Source organism: Cherax quadricarinatus, chromosome 1, assembly GCF_038502225.1.
Source record: "Cherax quadricarinatus isolate ZL_2023a chromosome 1, ASM3850222v1, whole genome shotgun sequence".
NCBI classification, from domain to species: Eukaryota; Metazoa; Arthropoda; class Malacostraca; order Decapoda; family Parastacidae; genus Cherax; species Cherax quadricarinatus.
In genome coordinates, this window is record NC_091292.1 from 84,209,434 (window position 1) to 84,232,969 (window position 23,536).

General features: G+C 38.9%; 1 protein-coding gene across 1 annotated transcript in view; it reads left to right on the top strand.

The window, feature by feature from the left end:
- Positions 1 to 23,536, top strand: part of thoc6 (THO complex 6) — an 87,863-nt gene that overhangs the window by 37,101 nt on the left and 27,226 nt on the right. The window contains exons 4-6 of the mRNA XM_053776761.2: positions 652 to 806; positions 2,775 to 2,940; positions 14,869 to 15,016. Of these exons, the coding sequence (XP_053632736.2) occupies positions 652 to 806; positions 2,775 to 2,940; positions 14,869 to 15,016 (469 nt within the window). The remainder of the gene's footprint in view (positions 1 to 651; positions 807 to 2,774; positions 2,941 to 14,868; positions 15,017 to 23,536) is intronic.

Genomic DNA, 23,536 nt, shown 5'->3' on the forward strand with positions numbered 1-23,536 from the left:
ATTGGAGTATCATAGGCAAACTTATGACTAGTTAGGATTTATTATTTTAAGATTAGTATTTCTGGGTTTATAGTCAGTGGGTGAGTGAGTGTAATTGTGAACCACCAGGTGGTTATCATGTAGTTAGTTGTCTTGCATTAAGACTACAAATATTTTAAGATAAGTAATGAATGTATGTATTTTACTTTTTATTGTACTTTTTTAATGCCTAGTTCTATCATTAACTTAATATAAGTTAGTGTAAACTTGTTGTCTGGCACTTATATGCATTTTTAAGTGGAAAAAATGGCGTTCCTCTTTAAGGCGGTAACCTGCCGTATAAATGGGGCCCTACTGTATAGGGCTTGCTACTATCCATGGTTTCGGTATCTACGGCAGGTCCTTGGAACATATCCCCTATGGGGGTCCTACTGTATATACATATATAATATACACACAGTCATGCTCACATGCATGCACCCCCCCCCCCCATGTTTACTAAAGCCAGAATTGTATGTTGAGCTATTAGATGGATATTAAAGAAAAACAAGCAGGTAAAGACTTGAAGTTGTTTAGGGTGTAAATGAGCTAATAACTGTAAAAAATCTACCTGCACAGTAAGTGAAAGAAGCCAGCTTCATGGATTTACTTAACAATTTGACTTTCTTACAGACACCAGAAGTAAACAGCTTAGCATATGACTCAGTGAGAGGTCTTGTTTATGCAGCGTGTGGTGACTGGCGCACTCATGTATATGACCTGGAAACCGGCAAACGTGCACACACGCTGGAAGGCCATGATGACTATGTGCATGATGTGGTTACCAGGTGTGGCTGATTTTGGTGTTTTAATCTATAGCTAGCTTATGCAAATAATAATTTATTTTCTTCCCCAGCTCTTGACTAATATTTTAACAAAATATTGAACAATGAAGGTAACTGAACTGTACCAAGAAAACTGGGTTAAGTGAACATGTCATTCAAGTTTTGTGTACCTAACTGCACTATATACAGCACAGTTTAAGTAGAAAAAAATTCAAATACATTTAATATACAGTGGAACCTCAGTTTTCGTATGCCCTAGTTTTTGTACGATTCGGTTTTCGAAGACTTTTTTCCTCAAAATTTTGTTCCAGTTTTCGTACATCCGCTCGGTTTTTGTACAGTTGAAAATAGTCTGTACCAAACTCGTCTGCCTGCCACTCATTTCCCAGAAACGAGCACCCACTCAAAGCATCCCATGCGTTCGTGACTCAGTCTGCCTTTCTTTTTCGTTGAGTGAGCTTCACCCTACGCGTTCTTCCGAAACATTTCATAATAATCCATTGTTTTTTGTGCTTGTTTATTAAGTGTGACTGCTAAACAAGCCACCATGGGTCCAAAGAAAGTTCTAAGTGCCAGCCCTTTGATAAAGAAGGCGAGAAACACGATAGAATTCAAGAAAGAACTCGTAGCAAAGTACGAAAGCGGTATACACATGGCTGATCTTGCCAGGATGTATGGGAAGTCCGCAACGATGATTAGTTCCATCCTGGCGTAGAAAAAAGAAATCAGGAAAGCTGATGTGAACAGGGTAAATATGTTTGGCCCAATTGTGAAGAAATACCTCCTGGAAAATCAGCTGCCACTCAAGTGCCTCCTGGTAATGAACAATGCTCCTGCTCATCCTCCAGGTTTGGAAGACCAATTGTTGGAGTTTAATTTCATCACAGTGAAGTTCTTGCCACCTAATACCACTCCTCTCATCCAGCCCATGGACCAGCACGTCATTTCAAACTTAAAAAAAATCTACACCAAAGCACTGTTTCAAAGGTGCTTTGAAGTGACCTCGGACACTGAATTGACCCCAAGAGAGTTCTGGAGGAATCATTTCAGTATCCTCAATTGCATAAGCCTTATAGATAAGGCTTGGCAGGGAGTGACTTCCAGGACGGTGAACTCTGCTTGGAGAAAATTGTGGCCAGAATGTGTCCTTGAGAAGGATTTTGAAGGGTTTAAAGCTGACCCTGACAACCTTATGCATGTTGTTTTCTGTATGTAAAGGTTTGAGGTTGACCCTGACAACCCTATGCCTCATTGTTTTCTGTATGTAAAACTATAGTTATTCTCTATGAAATGCATTTTTGTTAATATTTTTGGGTGTCTGGAACGGATTAATTGAATTTCAATTTTTATGGGAAATATTACTTCAGTTTTCTTACTATTCGGTTTTTGTAAGACTTTTTCGAACGGATTAATCATGAAAAACCGAGGTTCCACTGTACCATCTAGACACAGCAGTGGCCATCCATCTGTCTAACAATTAAAGTGTCAGTGTAATGTCTCAGCCTGAAACAAACCTCACTGGACGTGTTTTTAGTGAGACAGAACCAGTGAGCCAGGTAAAAAAGAGACAAAGAAGAGAAACAACATTAGCTCTCCTCTGATAGGTAAGGGGCAGTTAAATTTTCATTTTCTGTACAGTATTTCCGTTAAATTTTCATTTAGTATTCATTGTTACAGTTTCCCTGTGCTGTATAATTTTATACATTGTTTTACATAGTAGTTGGTACATTATTAATATATTATTATATTATCATTTGGGGGTCTGAAATGGATTCTATTTACACTATTCTTTATGGGAAAAATTGCTTTGGTTGTCGAATCAGCACCTGGAATGAATTAAATTTGAAAGCCAAGGTTCCACTGTAACTGCATTTATTGCTTTTTGCAGTACTGTCAGTATCTCAAACCATTACATACAGATAGCTTAGCATTATTGCAGAAGTATATTTTTCTTTTATCTTCTCTTACCAGTGGTAACCTCGTTGCTAGCAGCAGTGAAGATGGTCAGGTGTTTGTGTGGGACCTTCGAGCAGGAAGAGAACCACGACACAAATTGGCACCTTATACCCAGGATCAGTTGGCTAGACCACATCTTGGAAGATTTATTGCATCTCTTGATCTTTACAATGACTGGCTTGTAAGAATATAATGTAAATTGTGCTTCCTGTGAAATATATTTTTTTTGTCTTTGCTCAGTTGTAGTACAGTGTCAGCAGCTTCTCCATATGTCTTTAACCCTTTCAGCGTCTGTGCAGTAGATCTACAGCTTTATGTTGAGGGTCCAAACCGTAGAACTATGCCAAAATTCTAGTGGCATCAAATTTAGCTCGAGAAGGCTGGTAGGCCTACATCTAAGAGAATGGGTCTGCATGGTGTGTGTGCGCCATAAACAAAAATTCTTGGCATCTGCATGGCATTGTGGGAACGCCGCCTCAGTAAGCTTTGTTCACCATGCCTCGCAGCAAGGCAGCTCTCACTCTGAGGCGAAATGGGACTCTCCTCTTCCTAACTGATAGTTCTGACTCTGATGGAAGTGGAAAAGAAGAAGAATTCTTTGGCTTTCATTGATTAGTGACTTAAAGCAATGACCAGGGTATCAAAAATAATGCAGAAAATCCTGATGATCCTCAACCTTCTACCTCTGGTGTGGGCACATCTCAGTCACGTTCAGTTGTACCTCGTCGCAAGAGAAAACTAATATTTTCGCGTGGCCAGGCCTCAGACTTCAATAATGATGATGATAGTGATATGGACTGTGATTTTATTGCTCTTGATAATGATTTGAGTAGTGATAGCAATGAATCATATTCACAAGTGAAACATCGGTATATACGCCGCCACATGCGCTCGGGTAGTGTTCCCTATGCAGTGTCCAGGGGACGGAGTACATCCCGGAGTACATCCCGGAGTGCATCCCGGAGTGCATCCCGGAGTGCATCCTGTGACCCTACACCAGGAATAGACAGTGAAAGTGAGGATGATGTGGCTACACTTGGCATGGATAGACCACTGGCATCAGTAGGTGGTGATAGTGGTGGTGGTGGTAGTGACACGGCCATGCATGACTCACCAGCCCAGGCTGGGACCCACGCCGCTGACTTGTCAGATCAGGGACAAAACAGAGCGTCATCTGCCACCACACCACAACTACAACTACAACCACAACCAGCTTATGATGTCCAGTATCCACCAGCAAACCGCATTTGGGATTGGCAGCAAAATTCCAATTTTGTTCCCACTCCCCATCAGTTTGACGACTCTCAAAGTGGAATACTACCAGCTTGTTCCCTTGGAAACAGTGCAAATGAACTGGAATTCTTTGAACTATTCGGTCCAAGTCAGACCGAAACGTCGTCATAAGCTTCTCTCTTTTATGTGCGGGTTATTTGTGTATTGTTATTTATCTTTGAACTATTCTTTGACCAGCCTTGATGGAAATTATTGTCAGGGAAAGTAACAAGTATTTTGAGTACACAATGGCAGATACGATCATATCACAACAGTAAAGACTACACCGGTGGAAAGAGACAACTGTGGCTGAAATGTACGTATTTGCTTTTTGCACAGATCGGCTAATTTGTACCCCAGCCTTCAGTGAAATCATCCCAGAGAACAGGTTTATCTTACTGTTCTGTATGTTGCACTTCTCTGACAAAACCAGGCTTGACAGAAGTGACAGGTTATACAAGATTAGAAATGTTTTTATGTATCTGAAACAAAAGTTCAACATGTACTTTTATCCATTCAAGATTCTTGTAATTGGTCAGTCTTTGATTTTGTTCAAAGGTAGACTGTCGTTCAAGCAGTATATACTGAGCAAGAGGAAACACTTTGGTATAAAACTGTTTGTACTCTGTGACTGTGACAGTGGCCTGGTATTGGATATTATTGTATACACGGGAAGTAAAACATTGAAAGATACCAGGATGTTATTGAGTATCTTAGGTGATGTAGTGAGAAACATGATGGCACCTTATCTTGGTAAGGGGCATACATTATATATATTGATAACTGGTACACAAGACCTTTACTCAGTGATTTCTTGCGAGTGAACAAGACAGATGTGTGTGGCACAGTGTGTTCTAATCGTAAACAAAATATTTGGGAATCCCCTTTGACCCATGCATGTCAGGAGAATTGATAGGGAACAGTGTAGTAAAGAAAGCGAATGCCAGACTGAAGTTCCTGTATAGACAAGCACAGTGTCTACCTACTGAGGCTCGCAGGACCCTATGTCTAGCCCTTATACAATGCCATATGGATTACGCTTGCTCTTCTTGGTACTCTGCCTTGACAAAAAAACTGAAAGATAGACTGCAAATCATCCAGAACAAAATCGTAAGATTCATCCTGGGGCTGGGACCAAGAGAACATGTAGGCCAGGATGAATTACAGCAGTTGGATATGCTGAATGTTGAAGACAGAGTAAAACAACTGAAGCTAAATCATGTTTATAAAATTGCTCACAGACAATGTCCAGAATATCTTGCTGTCAATTTTGTCAAGGTTGGGAACCGCAGCAATCATAGTACTAGGGGGAGAGAGCACAACTTTGTAGTACCCACAGTCAGTGGCCAGGCTTCAAACACCTTTTATTGTACAGCAATAAAGGAATGGAACAGACTACCCGCACATGTCAAAGCCAGTCATAGCATGAACCAGTTCAAGAAGAGTGCCAAAAAGTGTCTGATGAATGTAGCTACAGAAAGGGAGGGGAATGATTTTCTATTTTTTAGCTAACATACGTGTAAATTTTACCGTATTCCTAGTAATGACCCTCGTATTGTAGATAGTCTTAATGACCTTCGTGTAGTAGATAGTCTTTTTAGTATGATAATAAGATGTTATCTTCATTGTAGAATAATAAGAAAATATTATAACCTTTATATTATAATAAGGTAAAAGGACCCCAATGGAAATAAGTCACTCTGTCTGATTTTTTGGGGTTATCCTAGGTTCTCTACACATATGCTGCTATGTATGATAATTCTATGTAACTGTATTTGTGTATACCTGAATAAACTTACTTACTTACCCAGGTTCAACACAGGCACTTGTGCTGGTGAGGTGCAGGTTTTTACTGCCAATGACATCATGGCATTACGGTGGCATGACAAACGAGATGTCACATTGTTGGCAACCATTCACCCTAACGAAATGAAAGACAGTGGCAAAGTTGATAGAGTGACTAATGAACATATTCAAAAACCAGTAACAGTGCTTGATTATACACAAAACATGCATTTGGTTGACAAATGTGGCATGTAGATTGGCTTTGTCGATTGTGTTCGTAAGAGTTACAAGTGGTACATGAAACTTTTCTTCCATTTCATGAACATTTCAATGCTTAATACATATAATATGTACCAAATAAAGACCGGCAACAGATCACCGTATGGTGAATTTTGTTTCTCTGTTGTTAGACAACTCATAATGAAGTATGTACCTGGTAACAACACCTGCTATACAAAACCATCCTCAAACTCCTCAGGAAATACCCAGGTGTTTGAGGAGGGAAGGTGATCACTTCCTAATACAGCTTCCTGCAACTAAGAAGAAATGGGCTCAGAAGAGATATGTTGTCTGTGCATAAATAAAACGATGGCAACAAAGACGCAAAGACACTCGGTTTATGTGTGAGGAATGTAAGGTACCTCTGTGCATGATACCTTGTTTCAAGGCCTTCCACAGGCTGCAGCAGTTCTAGAAACATGTCCAGTGACTGTATATATGTAAATATATAATAGAACATTAGTATTATGCAACATTTATGCATGTTTATTGTTGTAAACAATACTGGTAAACAATACAGTGGACCCCCGCATAGCGAACGCCTTGCATAGCGAACAATCCGCATAGCGAACGCTTTGTTCGCTGAAATTTTGCCCCGCATAGTAGACAAAAACCCGCTCAGCGAACTTCGTCCGAGACGCGTCCAATGTGGGCCCTCAGCCAGCCTCACATGTGCCGCCCGTCCCATTGTTTACCAGCTAGCCTCCGCGGTAACATTCAAGCATACACTCGGAATATTTCGTATTATTACAGTGTTTTCGGTGCTGTTTCTGGAAAATAAGTGACCATGGGCCCCAAGAAAGCTTCTAGTGCCAACCCTGTGGTAAAAAGGGTGAGAATTAGTATGGAAATTAAGAAAGATTTTGAAGGGTTTGGGGCTAACCCTGAGAAGCCTATGCCAGTTGTGGAATCCATTGTGCCTACTTCAAAAATTAAGGAAATGTGTGCACAGTGGGTTGAACTGCAAACCTTTATGGATGAAAATCACCCTGACACAGCTGTTGCAAGCCGTGCTGGTGACTATTTCAATGACAATGTTATGGCCCATTTTAGGAAAGTCTTGAAGGAACGGGAGGTACAGAGCTCTATGGACAGATTTGTTGTGCGACAGAGGTCCAGTGACTCTCAAGCTGGTCCTAGTGGCATTAAAAGAAGAAGGGAAGTAACCCCAGAAAAGGACTTGCTACCTCAAGTCCTAATGGAAGGGGATTCCCCTTCTAAACAGTAAGAAGATAATGCTCTCCCCTCCTCCCATCCCATCAATCATCACCAGATCTTCAATAAAAGTAAGTGTCATGTAATTGTGCATGCCTTTTTCAGTTTGTGTGTACTAAAATTAACATTTTTTTGTGGTAAAAAATTTTTTTTTTCATACTTTTGGGTGTCTTGCACGGATTAATTTTATTTCCATTATTTCTTATGGGGAAAATTAATTCGCATAGCGAACATTTCGCATAACGACCAGCCCTCTTGCACGGATTAAGTTCGCTATGCGGGGGTCCACTGTAGTATAATAATAACTGTAGTGCAGTTATTGTGTTCAAAACAATGAGTGTATATATATACATTATATACAGTATTGTTCTCACAGGCCACAAATGTTACTAGAAAAAGAAAAAAATTAGAAAAGAAAAAAGTATAAAAAACGTAAAATAAAGAAATGCGATTTTGTGGAAGTCGCTGATGTTGCCTCCACCCGGTCATCTTGGGTCAATTTCACTCCTCTATATTTCGGTAAGTACTGATCAGAATTTTTTTTTGTTTTATTACCTTCACAAAAATATTATAGTTAATTTTGTAAGTTTTTTTTTTTTTTCAAAATTTCTTGGACACTGGGGCACCCATTGAAATTTTGCCTCTGGGCCCTGAAAGGGTTAATATAGCTCTCATCTTGCAGATTTTTAATTGCACACTCAGTTGAGTCTTTTGAAATTCTTTAGAGTTCTTTTTCTTGTATGTGGTGTTTCCTTTAATACTTTGTAGGAAAGCATGTTAGAAACTTTCCTCCTTAATCATCGTTTATCATAGGTGTGGGCTAAAATGCCTGGAGCTTGGGGCAGGATTTTCTTTCTACTGTGCACACTCACCACACAGACCCATTCTCTCACAGGTCAAAATTTATGACTCACAGCTTATCTGTGGGAGCTGTGCTCCAAGTGTAGATCTGTGTGAGGGACCCTGGCATCAATAACATGGATCTACGTGAAGGCTACTGAAAGGGTTAAAAACAAATTGTAAATACACTACATTATTTTTTTAACACATCGGCTGTTTCCCACTGAGGCAGAGTGACTCAAAAAGAAAGAAAAACCCAAAAAGAAAGAAAAAACTTTCATCATTGTTCAACACTTTCACCATCACTCATACATAATCACTGTCTTTGCAGAGGTGCTCAGATACGACAGTTTAGAGGTCACTCCAAACAGCCAATATCCCAAACCCTTCCTTTAAAGTGCAGGCATTGTACTTCCCACCTCCAGGACTCAAGTCTGGCTAACCGCTTTTCCTGAATCCCTTCACAAAATATTACCCTGCTCACACTCCAACAGCTTGTCAGGTCCCAAAAACCATTTGTCTCCATTCACTCCTATCTAACACACTCACACACGCTTGCTGAAAGTCCAAGCCCCTTGCCCACAAAACCTCCTTTACCCCCTCCCTCCAAACTTTCCTAGGATGACCTCTACCCTGTCTTCCTTCCACTACAGATCTATCATTCTCCAAATCATTCTACTTTGTTCCATTCTCTCTAAATGACCAAACCACCTCAACAACCCACCTTCAGCGCCCTCTGATTAATACTTTTAGTAACTCCACACCTCCTAATGTCCACACTGTGAATTCTCTGCTTAATATTTACACCACACAATGCCCTTAGACACGACTTTACCACTGCCTCCAGCCTCCTCCTCCTTGCTGCAGCATTTACAACTCATGCTTCACACCTATATAAGAGTGTTGGTACCACTATACTCTTGTACATTCCCTTCTTTGCCTCCATGTATAATGTTTTTTGTTTCCATAGATACCTCAAAGCACCACTCGCCTTTTCTCCTGCAGTTCTATGGTTAACCTCATCCTTCATAAACCCATCTGCTGACAAGTCAACCCCGAAATATCTGAGTACATTCACCTCTTTCATACTCTTTCCATCCAATGTGTTATCCAATTTTTCTTTATCTAAATCATTTGATACCCTCATCACCTTACTCTTATCTATATTCACTTTCAACTTTATCTATATTCACTTTCAACTTTCTTCCTTTACACACTCTCCCAAACTCATCCACTAACCTTTGTAACTTTTCTTTAGAATCTCCATAAAGCACAGTATCATTAGCAAAGAGCAACTGTGACAGCTCCCATTTTGTATTTGATTCTCCATTATTTAATCCCACCCCTCTCCCCAACACCCTAGCATTTACTTCTTTTACAACCCCATCTATAAATATATTAAACAACCATGGTGATATTACACATCCCTGTCTAAGACCTACTTTTATTGGGAAGTAATCGGGTGAGATATAAGCGACTATTGGCAGAAAGGTGGGCTAGTGCAAAGATGAGTAGTGGGGGGGTTGAAGAGGGTTGGATGAGTTTTAAAAATGCAGTATTAGAATGTGGGGCAGAAGTTTGTGGTTATAGGAGGGTGGGGGCAGGAGGAAAGAGGAGTGATTGGTGGAATGATGAAGTAAAGGGTGTGATAAAAGAGAAAAAGGTAGCTTATGAGAGGTTTTTACAAAGCAGAAGTGTTATAAGAAGAGCAGAGTATATGGAGAGTAAAAGAAAGGTAAAGAGAGTGGTGAGAGAGTGCAAAAGGAGAGCAGATGATAGAGTGGGAGAGGCACTGTCAAGAAATTTTAATGAAAATAAGAAAAAATTTTGGAGTGAGTTAAACAAGTTAAGAAAGCCTAGGGAAAGTATGGATTTGTCAGTTAAAAACAGAGTAGGGGAGTTAGTAGATGGGGAGATGGAGGTATTAGGTAGATGGCGAGAATATTTTGAGGAACTTTTAAATGTTAAGGAAGAAACAGAGGCAGTAATTTCATGCACTGGTCAGGGAGGTATACCATCTTTTATGAGTGAAGAAGAGCAGAATGTAAGTGTGGGGGAGGTACGTGAGGCATTACATAAAATGAAAGGGGGTAAAGCAGCTGGAACTGATGGGATCATGACAGAAATGTTAAAAGCAGGGGGGATATAGTGTTGGAGTGGTTGGTACTTTTGTTTAATAAATGTATGAAAGAGGGGAAGGTACCTAGGGATTGGCGGAGAGCATGTATAGTCCCTTTATATAAAGGGAAAGGGGACAAAAGAGACTGTAAAAATTATAGAGGAATAAGTTTACTGAGTATACCAGGAAAAGTGTATGGTAGGGTTATAATTGAAAGAATTAGAGGTAAGACAGAATGTAGGATTGCGGATGAGCAGGGAGGCTTCAGAGTGGGTAGGGGATGTGTAGATCAAGTGTTTACATTGAAGCATATATGTGAACAGTATTTAGATAAAGGTAGGGAAGTTTTTATTGCATTTATGGATTTAGAAAAGGCATATGATAGAGTGGATAGAGGAGCAATGTGGCAGATGTTGCAAGTATATGGAATAGGTGGTAAGTTATTAAATGCTGTAAAGAGTTTTTATGAGGATAGTGAGGCTCAGGTTAGGGTGTGTAGAAGAGAGGTAGACTACTTCCCGGTAAAAGTAGGTCTTAGACAGGGATGTGTAATGTCACCATGGTTGTTTAATATATTTATAGATGGGGTTGTAAAGGAAGTAAATGCTAGGGTGTTCGGGAGAGGGGTGGGATTAAATTTTGGAGAATCAAATTCAAAATGGGAATTGACACAGTTACTTTTTGCTGATGATACTGTGCTTATGGGAGATTCTAAAGAAAAATTGCAAAGGTTAGTGGATGAGTTTGGGAATGTGTGTAAAGATAGAAAGTTGAAAGTGAACATAGAAAAGAGTAAGGTGATGAGGGTGTCAAATGATTTAGATAAAGAAAAATTGGATATCAAATTGGGGAGAAGGAGTATGGAAGAAGTGAATGTTTTCAGATACTTGGGAGTTGACGTGTCGGCGGATGGATTTATGAAGGATGAGGTTAATCATAGAATTGATGAGGGAAAAAATGTGAGTGATGCGTTGAGGTATATGTGGAGTCAAAAAACGTTATCTATGGAGGCAAGGAAGGGAATGTATGAAAGTATAGTAGTACGAACACTCTTACATGGGTGTGAAGCTTGGGTGGTAAATGCAGCAGCGAGGAGACGGTTGGAGGCAGTGGAGATGTCCTGTTTAAGGGAAATGTGTGGTGTAAATATTATGCAGAAAATTCAGAGTGTGGAAATTAGGAAAAGGTGTGGAGTTAATAAAAGTATTAGTCAGAGGGCAGAAGAGGGGTTGTTGAGGTGGTTTGGTCATTTAGAGAGAATGGATCAAAGTAGAATGACATGGAAAGCATATAAATCTATAGGGGAAGGAAGGCGGGGTAGGGGTCGTCCTCGAAAGGGTTGGAGAGAGGGGGTAAAGGAGGTTTTGTGGGCAAGAGGCTTGGACTTCCAGCAAGCGTGCGTGAGCGTGTTAGATAGGAGTGAATGGAGACGAATGGTACTTGGGACCTGACGATCTGTTGGAGTGTGAGCAGGGTAATATTTAGTGAAGGGATTCAGGGAAACCGGTTATTTTCATATAGTCGGACTTGAGTCCTGGAAATGGGAAGTACAATGCCTGCACTTTAAAGGAGGGGCTTGAGATATTGGCAGTTTGGAGGGATATGTTGTGTATCTTTATATGTGTATGCTTCTAAACTGTTGTATTCTGAGCACCTCTGCAAAAACAGTGATAATGTGTGAGTGTGGTGAAAGTGTTGAATGATGATGAAAGTATTTTCTTTTTGGGGATTTTCTTTCTTTTTTGGGTCACCCTGCCTCGGTGGGAGACGGCCGACTTGTTGAGAAAAAAAAAAAAAATCTCCTTCTCTCCTACACACCCTAACCTTCACTTCACTATCCTCATAAAAACTTTTTACAGCATTTAGTAGCTTACACTACATACGTATTCCCATATTTTTGCTTTGGGTTTGTGCATACCCTTGGATACTACTCAAAATATGCAGGAAAGAAGGTAAAATACCTAGGGGTTGACAGAGAGCATGCGTAGTTCCTTAGTACAGTAGGGCCGCCATATATATATCTGTAGGTCCAGTTTCTTTGATTTCAGTTATCCACTGTTTACTCTGGCCCAAAAATAATCCTTAATATTCCTTGATAATGACACCAAAGTGCAAAAGTAGTGATACTTACAGTTCTTCAAAGCCTAAGAAAAGTTGTGAAGTGCTTCCCATCAATAAAAAAGTGTCAATTCTCGGCTTATTGTGCATTAATTTATCAATTAAACTTTAACATAGATATTTATGTAAACTAAGAACTACTTATTGTGCATAATTTATCAATTAAATTTTATCATAGGTCTGTATGTAAATTAAAAATTACTTAAATATAGGGTTTGCTACTATCTGCCATGGATATGGGCGTTCTTCTGTATAAGGGAAGGGGATAAAAGAAAGTAAGTAAGAATTACGTTACAGTCATACCCTGCTTTATGTCATTTCGGCTTAAGTCAAATTTGCCTTTACGCCACTTTTCTGAAGTAAATTTTAGTTCATTGAACATCATTACGTCCAACTTTACGTCACTCAGCAACGTCACCTATGTCATAATAAAAGGATGTGAAATACATAAATTTTCCTTAAAAATACATGTATATTTAAAAGTAAATAAAACAAAAATTAACAATAAAAATTAATAATAAAACACATTAAAAACATAAAAAATGTATACATATACAATAAAATGCAAAATAACCGCAGGGGGAGTTGAATGATAGCTCTAGGCCTTTCGTGTTCCTCAGTCTTAGCAAGGCGTCCCTCGGAACGAATTTGCTAAGATTACTTACTCATTTCTTCTGTAACTTTGCAAGCTCCTTATGTGTTGATTGCAATACAAAAGGCCTAGAGCTATCATTCAACTCCCCCTGTAGTTGTTTTGTATCCTGTGTCACTTGTCTGCGATTTTCGCATAATACAATAAAATATTTACATAAAAAAATTGTAAGCAAGTGTCTGTTGATATGTAGTGCCACCATCTTGTTGCATGGCAATGTTACTGCTGGTTCTCATTCAAAACAAGGGCGATGCCATATGCATTTTTGCCCCCTGCAATCGTGTGCCTGTTTTGCCTTTCGGTGGTACTTTTGTGATTATTCCTCTGTGTTAGCCGTGGGTCCTAAGAAGGGTAGCGGTAGTGATTCCAAACGTAATGTGGTTATGATGGGAGTTGAGTTAAATATGATTAAAAGGTATGAAAAAGGTGAAAAGTGTCTGTATTAGCATGTGCCCTAAGGTTGCTTTAGGTGTTTTTCGTCATACTTAAGGCATTTTTAAAGGTTAACATAATTTTTTAATTGTTTTCTTTATTCTTTAAAAAATATGAATAAAGTATGCTTTTAGTGTTCTTTCAAGCTTAGAGAAAGTTGTATTCTTTCGCAAGTTATTTACGCTAGTTTTACAGTGTGATCATTTTAAGGCATTTTTAAGTCATTACGTCCAGTTTACGTCAAAAAACCGGGTTACAGCATGGCTCTTGGAACCAATTAATGATATAGGGCAGGTTACGACTGTATAGGGAAATAAGCCTGTTGATTTTACGAAGTAAAGTGTGCAATAGAATTTACAATGTTACTGAAGGAGTTAGATATAATACAGAAAGTGGCATTGCAGGGGAACAATTAGGATTAAGGAAGGGAATGGGATATGTTTACTTTGAAGCACATGAATGAACAGTACTTAGATAAAGGTACTTTGCTGCATATATGAATTTAGAAAAGACATATGATATGGTGGATAGGTAGGGACAGTGTGGCAGATGTTGCATCTGTATGGAATAAGTAGTGGGTTCCTAACATCAATAAGGAGTTTTTATACAGAAAGTGAGGCTCAGGTATGTAAATAAGAGAAGGAGACTGTTTGCCTGTAAAATTATGCCCCTAGACAGGGGTGGTGGGGATGTTGTTCAGAGGGTCATCTGAATTGTGATGTCTGCACATTTCTGGCAAGACAGCTGTTGAATGAATGATGGTGAATATATTCCCATTTTTGGATTACCCTAGCATGGTGGGAGATACATACAGTATTTAGTTATGCTTTTCTCTGTCTCTGTGTAACTCTTATGAGTTTAGTGCTTCCTCATGAATAGTGTAAAAGTTTGTGTGAAATTCTTGAAAAGCTTGCAATACACAAATAACCCGGTCCAAGTCGGACCAAAACGTCGTCGTAAGCTCCTCTCTTCTATGTGCGGGTTATTTGTGTATCGTTCCAGTCACGGTATTTTGCCTTTTTTTGTTATTTAAAGCTTGCAATTTTTTAATACATATTTTTAAGTTTTATTAGTCTAAGAAGTGTTACAAGTAACTTATTGATTAAAGTATTCTAGATATCTTGTTTTATAGGCTGGCTACTTTACTAGCTTGCATTTCATCTTTTTAAGGAATTATAGTTGTCATATACTATAGTTTTTGTTGAAATAAAAATCAAATTACTGTTTATCAATATATAAATTTTTTTTTTTTGTCATATGCTGTACGTATATGAATTATTGGTGGTAATTATAATTTTCTGTGTATAATGGTCTGGACATATACTATAAAGAATGCATATGCTGAATAATTTATATTTGTTTGTTTCTCTAACTTTAAGCATTTGTTGTGCATACAGGTGTGTGGGGGTGGACCGCGAGCAGGAATCTTTCACTTGCGATCTCTGGCTTTAACAACAGTCTTACCCTCAGCCAAGTCTGCCATCCATGTTACTAGTTTCATAAGACATGCAGAAGGTGGTGATCGAGGGGGTATTGTGGTAGCAGGTAATTAATAATAATTATTGTCTCTGTTAATATCAATTAGGAATATTTAGTACTGTGTTTACAAATGTCCATTGGGGAAATCACTTAAAAAAATGGGTAGGGGGGGGTGCTAATTTAATGTAGTGTGTAAAACTAAAGCTTGTTGTAGATCATTTGCTGGAGCCAGTGGAAGGCAGCTGGCAATGAAGAAAAAATTTAGTAATGAAGGCAAAATTACTGACCGCATTAAGTAAAAGGACATGTGCAACTAATGTGACATTTTATTGTACAGCATTATGCTCCAGGAGCTGTCAAGCTCCTAGAGCAAATGTTTTCTTTAACTTGCCAAACTGAAAATGAATGATTGCCATAAATGTGGCATTGCATATGCAGTATATTAGGTAGCTTGCTTGCAGTTATCAGTGGTATGACTTGAATATTTATTATTTAATAGCTAGCAAGAGGAATAAAAGGAGAATGTATCTGCACAGAAGTGATATTTTCCATAAAAAAGTAATTAACCCTTAAACTACCACACACATGCTTATCATTGGGTATGTGAATACTGCCACACACATAGATCAAAGTTTAAATCCTAGCACCCTCAAAGTGGCTGTGAATAGGAATGTGAGGCCTATGCTGGATAAAGTAAGCTTACATTGTAGGTGTGCACACCAACCAAAAATTCCCCTACCACACAAGGCATTGTAAAAACAGTTTACTTCATTGTTGGGTTAGGTTACAGTGTGTGTACAATGTATATAATATACGAGAAAATAAAAAAAAAGTACCAAGAATGAATAATTTGTCAGTAAAAATTTGGTTCAGGTAAGAAATAATTTGTTATTGAACATTATCCAGTAAATATGGTCTTAAAATATATATACTAATCATATATGTATGTTTTGAAAAGAAAAAATGAAAAAAATGGCCAAAACACTAATACGTACAGTGGAACCTTGACTTAAGAGTGCCTCAACATACGAGCTTTTCAAGATACAAGCCGTCGCTCAGTCGATTTTTTGCTCTGAGCTATGAGCCAAAATCCAAGTGATGAGCGAGCTTTTCCCTCAAGGGAGGTTCCTTGATGCTGGCGAGGGGCTCTCAATCTAGGGAATTGGATCTGTGTTCCAGTTCCCTAAATTAAGTCTGAATACCTTTCATCCCCTCCCCCTCATAGGCACTGTATAATCCTACGGGTTTAGCGCTTCCCCATTATAATAATAATAATAACGAGCGAGCTTCAGAATGCCGCCACTAGTTGGTGCAGCGAACGCCACAACATCTCTCATCAGTGCACGTGTTTACCTCACCGTGGAAGCATTTCTCTTGTGTTTTGCTTGAATTTTGTGCAGTTATTTTGCCAAATTTCTTTTTTCTAACCATGAGTCCTAAGAAAGTAAGGAAAGTGCTGAGAAGAAAAAGAGGATGATGTCCATGGAATTAAAGCATGCAATCATAGATAAACACAAGTAAGGTGTGTGGGGCAGTATGAGTGTAGTACTACTACCATATGTATGATACTAAAGCAGGAGTCGATAAAGGCTATAGTGCCAGTGAAGGGTGTTACAATAACTTCTAAGCTGCGGACCTTTGTCCATGAAAAGATGGTTGACAGGGAAACACTTTGCAGGAGATACTGTGACGGTATTTCCTCCTTGCCTAACTCATTTCCGAAACATTCTAAAAGGGAAGATGAAACAAGCCTGCAGATGAAAAGGAGGCCCTGCAGATGAAAGTGAGGAAAGCTTGGAGAAAAAGCCAAAAATCAGTGAAAAGTGAAGTGAAAAAAATAAAAACAAATTGTAGCAATTAAGTTCAGTGATAAAGTGTAGCATTAACCCTTAAACTGTCCAAACGTAGATCTACTTTCACGTGCGTAGCTCTCCGAACGTAGATTTACATTTTATTTTACATGCTTTCAACCTTGGCACGATGGGCCTGAGTTGCCTAGACATGAGAGAATGGGTCTGTGCACTCAGTGTGAGCAGTATGACAAAATTCGGGGATGCCGGGGAAAATGCACTCTTAATTTTAAACAAAAAAAAAAAATTTGTTTTTCCAAAATATTCAGAGTGCTACGCAAGTGAACGTTTGCACACTTTAAGGGCTAAGAGTATAGCAAGTAAGTTAAGCAATTAAACGATAGAAAAAGGACAAAATGACACAAACTCCTCCAATGTTGTTGTTGCTGTTTATAGGGCCACTGACAGCATACGCTGCTCTGCCTATCTTTTCCACCCTCAACCTCTGCCAGGATCTCTTCTCCAAGGTAAATATGTATGTACACTTTATAAAACCAGTTTATTTCTTTACATTCTCTATTATGTTTTATTATGTTTTTATATAATAGTATTTCTTATTTATAAATACATTGTTTCAGTGTTTTCCTTATGAAAAAATAGTCACAAGCACGGCTTGCAACAGCTGTGTCAGGGTGATTTTCATCTATAAAGGTTTGCAGTTCAACCCACTCTGCACACATTTCCTTAATCTTTGAAGTAGGCACAATGGATTCCACAACTGGCATAGGCTTCTCAGGGTTAGCCCCAAACCCTTCAAAATCTTTCTTAATTTCCATACTAATTCTCACCCTTTTTACCACAGGGTTGGCACTAGAAGCTTTCTTGGGGCCCATGGTCACTTATTTTCCAGAAACAGCACCGAAAATACTGTAATAATACGAAATATTCCGAGTGTATGCTTGGATGTTACCGCGGAGGCTGGCTGGTAAACAATGGGACGGAGCGGCACATGTGAGGCTGGCTGAGGGCACATTGGACGCGTCTCGGACGAAAATCGGTATGCGGGTTTTTAATCGGTATGCGCGGCAAAAATTTTGCGATAAAAGTAATCGTTATGCGGAAAAATCGCTATGCGATGCCATCGTTATGCTAGTGATCTAGTTCAGGTAGCCTTACAAACACTCCACTTTCTCTTATAATAAGAGCATGGGAAGATATAGTCACAGAGGGAGCAGGAATGGCCACCACCACTCATCACATGATAAATAAAATAAAAAAATAAAATAAAATAAAATATTTCTTTGCTAAGGTTACAATGTGTGTTTACATATCATAGTATGATTGGAGCAAAGAGAGCCACTATCATGCCAAGGCATTTTGGGCAGACTTAACCTAATACTTACAGTGGAACCTCGGCTTACAAATTTAACCCTTAACCTTTTGAGGGTCGAGAGGCCCTCTCCCAAACTCGTTCTCAGGGTCGAAATTTTTTTGAAAAGAAATAAATTATTTTTTCTTATGAATTGATAGAGAATCTTTTTCTGATCAAAATGACACCAGAAGTATGAAATTTGATGAAAAACTTATGGAATTATGCTCTTGCGAAGTTAGCGGTCTCAAAGTTGGCGATTTCGCTCACTTTGGGCCCTATTTTCGGTCAATTCCAATGTTGCAGTTGACTAAAATCTAGCTATTTCCCTAGAATTCCATTAGTTCTATCGATTGAGTACAAGAATCCGCCCATCTACCGATTTCAACTACCCAATAAAGTGATCAGAAATTGGCAAATATGGGCAATTTCACACAAATTTCAAAAGATGCCAATTTCAAAATAGGGTTCAGAATAAACAAGACAGACATTCATGGCATTAAAATAACATTTTATCTGTTCATTATTCACATCTCTAGGCCCCTCTTACATTACTTTTGCTTTCCATTTTGAATTTTTATTCTCACAGAAAATAGAAAGTTTTCTGTTATGTATACTACTGCATCATTGTAAAAATGGTATAAATGATATCAGCGCACTTATGAAAGAATATTAGACTCACCAGTTGATGTGTATTGGATGCGTGACTTGATTTGTTTACTCTTGAATATCGGCAAAAATCGATCATTTTTGCTACTTTGAGCTCAATTTCAAGGTACTTGTCATCGTGAAACCAATCAAAATCATCTCTAATTCTGTAATATATCTTCCACTCTATCAAATGAGACCAAGGAAACGAGAATACAACCATAAATGCCATATGAAAATTCACTAGAAAGTCACTGTTGTAAACCAAAAACGCAATCAAAGTTTTTTTCTCATTATGCACAGCGTGCTTCAGGATTTTTTTATACTGCACACACTGACCACACAGACCCATTCTTTCATATGTAGGCCTGCCAGCTTTCTTACACAAGATTTGAAGGCACTAGAATTTAGGCGTACAAGTACGTGACTGACCCTGGCTGCAATGACGTTTTTGTCCGTGACCGACCCTCAGAGGGCTAAACTGTCCACACGTAGATATATGTTCACATGTGGTGGGCTCCAAACGTAGATCAATGCTTTATTTTTCATTCCTTCAAATTTGGTGCGATAGGCCTGAGTCGCCTAGACATGAAAGAATGGGTCTGTGCACTCAGTGTGCGCAGTATGAAAAAAATCAGGGACCACTTAGTACTTGTGGGAGCACCAGTTCAACTGAGCGCCAGCTAGAGCAAATAGCATGGCAAACATCAGTGATTCACTGATGTCATGTCATATTAACTCTCACATTTTAAGAGGAAAGTAAAAATAGGTTAGATATATGCATGAGTGGGTGTGGGTGGGTGTGAGTTGGACCTGACTAGCTTGTGCTACTGGGTCAGATGTTGTGCTCCTTCTTTTAGTGGATGTGACCTGACTAGGTGGGTCATTGGTCTAAGCTGGGGGGGTGACATGGACCTGCTTTGCATGGGCCAGTAAGCCTGCTGCAGTGCTCCTTCTTTCTTATGTTCTTATGTATTCAGCTGGCTAGCTGGCTGGCTTTGGCCACCTCTGCCTGTATCTCTCTATATCTGTCTGTCTATATCTCTATCTGTCTACATCTCTGTCTGTCTTTATCTCTGTCTTTCTGTCTTTATCTATATCTCTGTCTATGTCTATATCACTGTCTATTTGTATCTCTGTCTATATCTCTGTCTCTCACATGTATTCATAAATACAATTATACATAATGTAAATTACCTAGGATAACCCAAAAATTCCAGGCCAAGTGCTATACAGTGTTTGTAGATATAAGACATAAATAAACATGACGCAAATAATAGCAGTGTCACTTGCTCAGCAGTCAGGGAGCAGCACATACACCACAAACCAACAGGTTTACTAGCCACTCCCTGAGAGAGTGAAGCAGATGGAAAGACAGATACACACAAGCAGACAGAAAGACAGATAAGCAGAACTAGACAGATAAGCAGACAAATAGATAAATAGACAGAAAGATGTACAGATAGATAGATATACAGATAGACAAACAGATAGATGTACAGATAGACAGACAGACCAACAGACAGACAGACAGACAGACATACAGAGACATGTTTGTGTGCAAGAGTAAAAACATGTATAGGCAAGGTTCCCCCTCCAGCAGTGCACATTCATCAAATGCCACTTGCTATCTGACACCTGTCATAACACTATTATTCAAGGAGTTCATATTATACTCCAGGCACACACAGAAGACAGAAAGACAGATAAGCTGAACTAGACAGACAGATAAACAGAGCTAGGCAGACAGATAGACAGACAGATAGATGTACAGATAGACAGACTGGTAGATGTACAGATAGAAAGACAGATAGATGTGCAGATAGACAGACAGATAGACAGGCAGACAGTCAGGAAGACAGATAGACTGACAGACATACAAAGACATGTTTGTGTGCAAAAGTAAAAACATAAAGACAAGGTTCCCTCCAGCAGGGCACATTCATCAAATGTCACTTATCTGACCCTTGTCATAACACCATTCAAGGAGTTTCATACTCCAGCGTGTCTAAAACATTCCTGGGACCTATAAATACTTTATATATATTTCTAGACAACAGTAAATGACCAGGGCTGGTGAAAATGTTCACCTGTCAGTGTGGTTTTTACAATTTGACTACTATTTCAGTACATAATATTAGTGTCAGAACAAAGATTGGCTATGAAATCACAACAACTATTATAAATTCTAATTATCAGAACATAAAAATTGTATAAATTAAAATAAAAACGAGAAAAAAGGTGAATCATCAACACTTCTGCAAGCGGCAGGACTGGATGTTGCCATCAGGTAAGCATCCAGAGCCAACTTCATGGTCTTATATCTCAAATTCAAAGTTTATTCTCTATAAGGATTACAATGCTGAGTTTACAGAATTTGGTTATTGTGTGGTTTACATGTAGTAAAATAATAATTACAGAGTGTACCACTAGAACACCTAGCATGGCTAGGCATTTCAGGCAGACTTAGATTAAATCTTAAGTTTAAAATATTACAAAATTATGAGGTAAGTGGGTATTATGGCTAAGTGACTAAATACTAGTTTGTGAGTTTAGCAATGTGAATGCTTTTGTTTTGGCACTATACATAGTTTCAGTATTGGAGTATCACAGGCCAACTTATGACTAGTTAAGATTCATTATTTTGAGATTGAGATTGATATTTCTGTTTATGGTCAAATGGGTGAGTGAGTGTAAGTGTGAACCACCAGGTGGTATTCGTGTAATTAGTTGACAGGGTGTATCAGGGAGATGAGATGTTTTCTGATGGTAGTTTTGAAGGTGATGAATGTGTCTGCAGTTTTAGAATTTTCAGGTAGGGTGTTCCAGATCTTAGGGCCTTTGACATACATTGAATTTTTGTAAAGGTTTAGTCAGACACGAGGAATGTCATAGAGATGTTTGTGTCTGGTGTTGTGCCTGTGGGTTCTGTCACAACTATCAAGAAAGCGTTTTAGGTCAACGTTAATATTGGAATTTAAGGCCCTGTAGATGTAGATTGCACAGTAGTAAGTGTGGGTGTACCGAACAGGGAGTAAGTTTAGATCTATGAAGAGTGGGGGGGTGTGTTGCCAGAGATGGGATTTAGTGATTATTCTTACTGCGGCTTTTTGTTGGGTTATTATTGGCTTTAGGTGTGTTGCTGCAGTTGAACCCCAAGCACAGATAGCATAGGTGAGGTATGGATATATAAGTGAATGGTATAGTGTGAGAAGGGCAGTTTGCGGCACGTAGTATCGTATCTTGGAGAGGATCCCAACCATTTTGGATACTTTTTTGGTTATGTGTTGGATATGGGTGCTGAAGTTCAGGTTGTTGTCAAGGTATAGGCCTAGGAATTTGCCCTCATTATGCCTGGCAATTAGAGTGTTGTCGATCTTAATGTTAATTTGCGCATCTTCTGCTCTGCTACCAAACATAATGTAGTAGGTTTTGTCAGAGTTAAGCGTAAGTTTATTGGCTGTCATCCAAGTCGATATTTTGATCAGCTCCTCATTAACAATGGTGTTGAGGGTGGCAAGATTAGGGTGAGAGATATCATAAGTCGTGTCATCAGCAAAGAGAATGGGGTTCAGGTGTTGAGATACTTTTGGTAGATCATTGATGTATATGAGGAAGAGCAGGGGACCAAGGACGCTTCCCTGCGGAACTCCAGTATCAAGTGGCCGTGTTGTTGATGCTGTGTCTTTAACCCTTTGAGGGTTTTCGTCGTACTAGTACGTCTTACGCGTAGGGGTTTTTGACGTACTAGTACTCATAAATTCTAGCGACCTCAAATCTAGTGGGAGAAAGCTGGTAGGCCTTCATATGAAAGAATGGGTCTATGTGGTCAGTGTGCACAGTCTAAAAAAAATCCTGCAGCACACGGTGCATAATGAGAAAAAAAAAACTTTTTCCATTTTTTTTTAATAAATCAGCGACTTTGCAGTGTATTTTCGTATGGTATTTATTGTTGTATTCTAGTTTTCCTGGTCTCATTTTATAGAATGGAAGACATATTACTGAAATTGAGATGATTTTGACTGGTTTTACAATGAAAGGTGCCTTGAAATTGAGCTCAAAGTAGCAGAAATGTTCGATTTTTACCAAACTTCAAAAGTAAACAAATCGTGCCAAGCGTGCAATACACGTCAACTGGTGAGTCTAATATTCTTTCACAAGTGCACCAATATTATTTATACCATTTTTTACACTAATGCAGTAGTCTGCATAACAGTAAATCTTATATTTTTTGTGAGAATAAAAATTCAAAGTGGAAAGCAAAAGAATATAAGAGGGGCCTTGAGACGTGACTAATGACTAGAGGAAATGTCATTTTAGTGCCAGGAATGTCTTTCTTGTTTATTCTGGACCCTATTCCGAAATTGGCATCTTTTGAAATTTGTGTGAAATTGGCAAAATTGCTAAATTCTGACCACTGTACTGGATAGTTGAATTTATAAATGGGTGGTTTCTTGCACCCATTCGATAGAAAAAATGGAGTTCTAGCGAAATATTCATGTTTTTTGTCGACTAGTACAGTGAAATTGGCCGAAAATGGGGCTCAAAGTGGGCAAAATCGCCGATCCGTAAACATCGCCGAGACCGCTAACTTTGCGAGAGCATAATTCCGTAAGTTTTCTATCAAATTTCAAACTTTTGGTGTCGTTATGATCGGGAAAAGATTCTCTATCTTTTCATAAGAGAAAATAATTTTTTTTTTTTTTTAAATTTGGCCGACCCTGAGAACGAGTTTCGGAGAGGGCCTGTCGACCCTCAAAGGGTTAATGGTGACATACT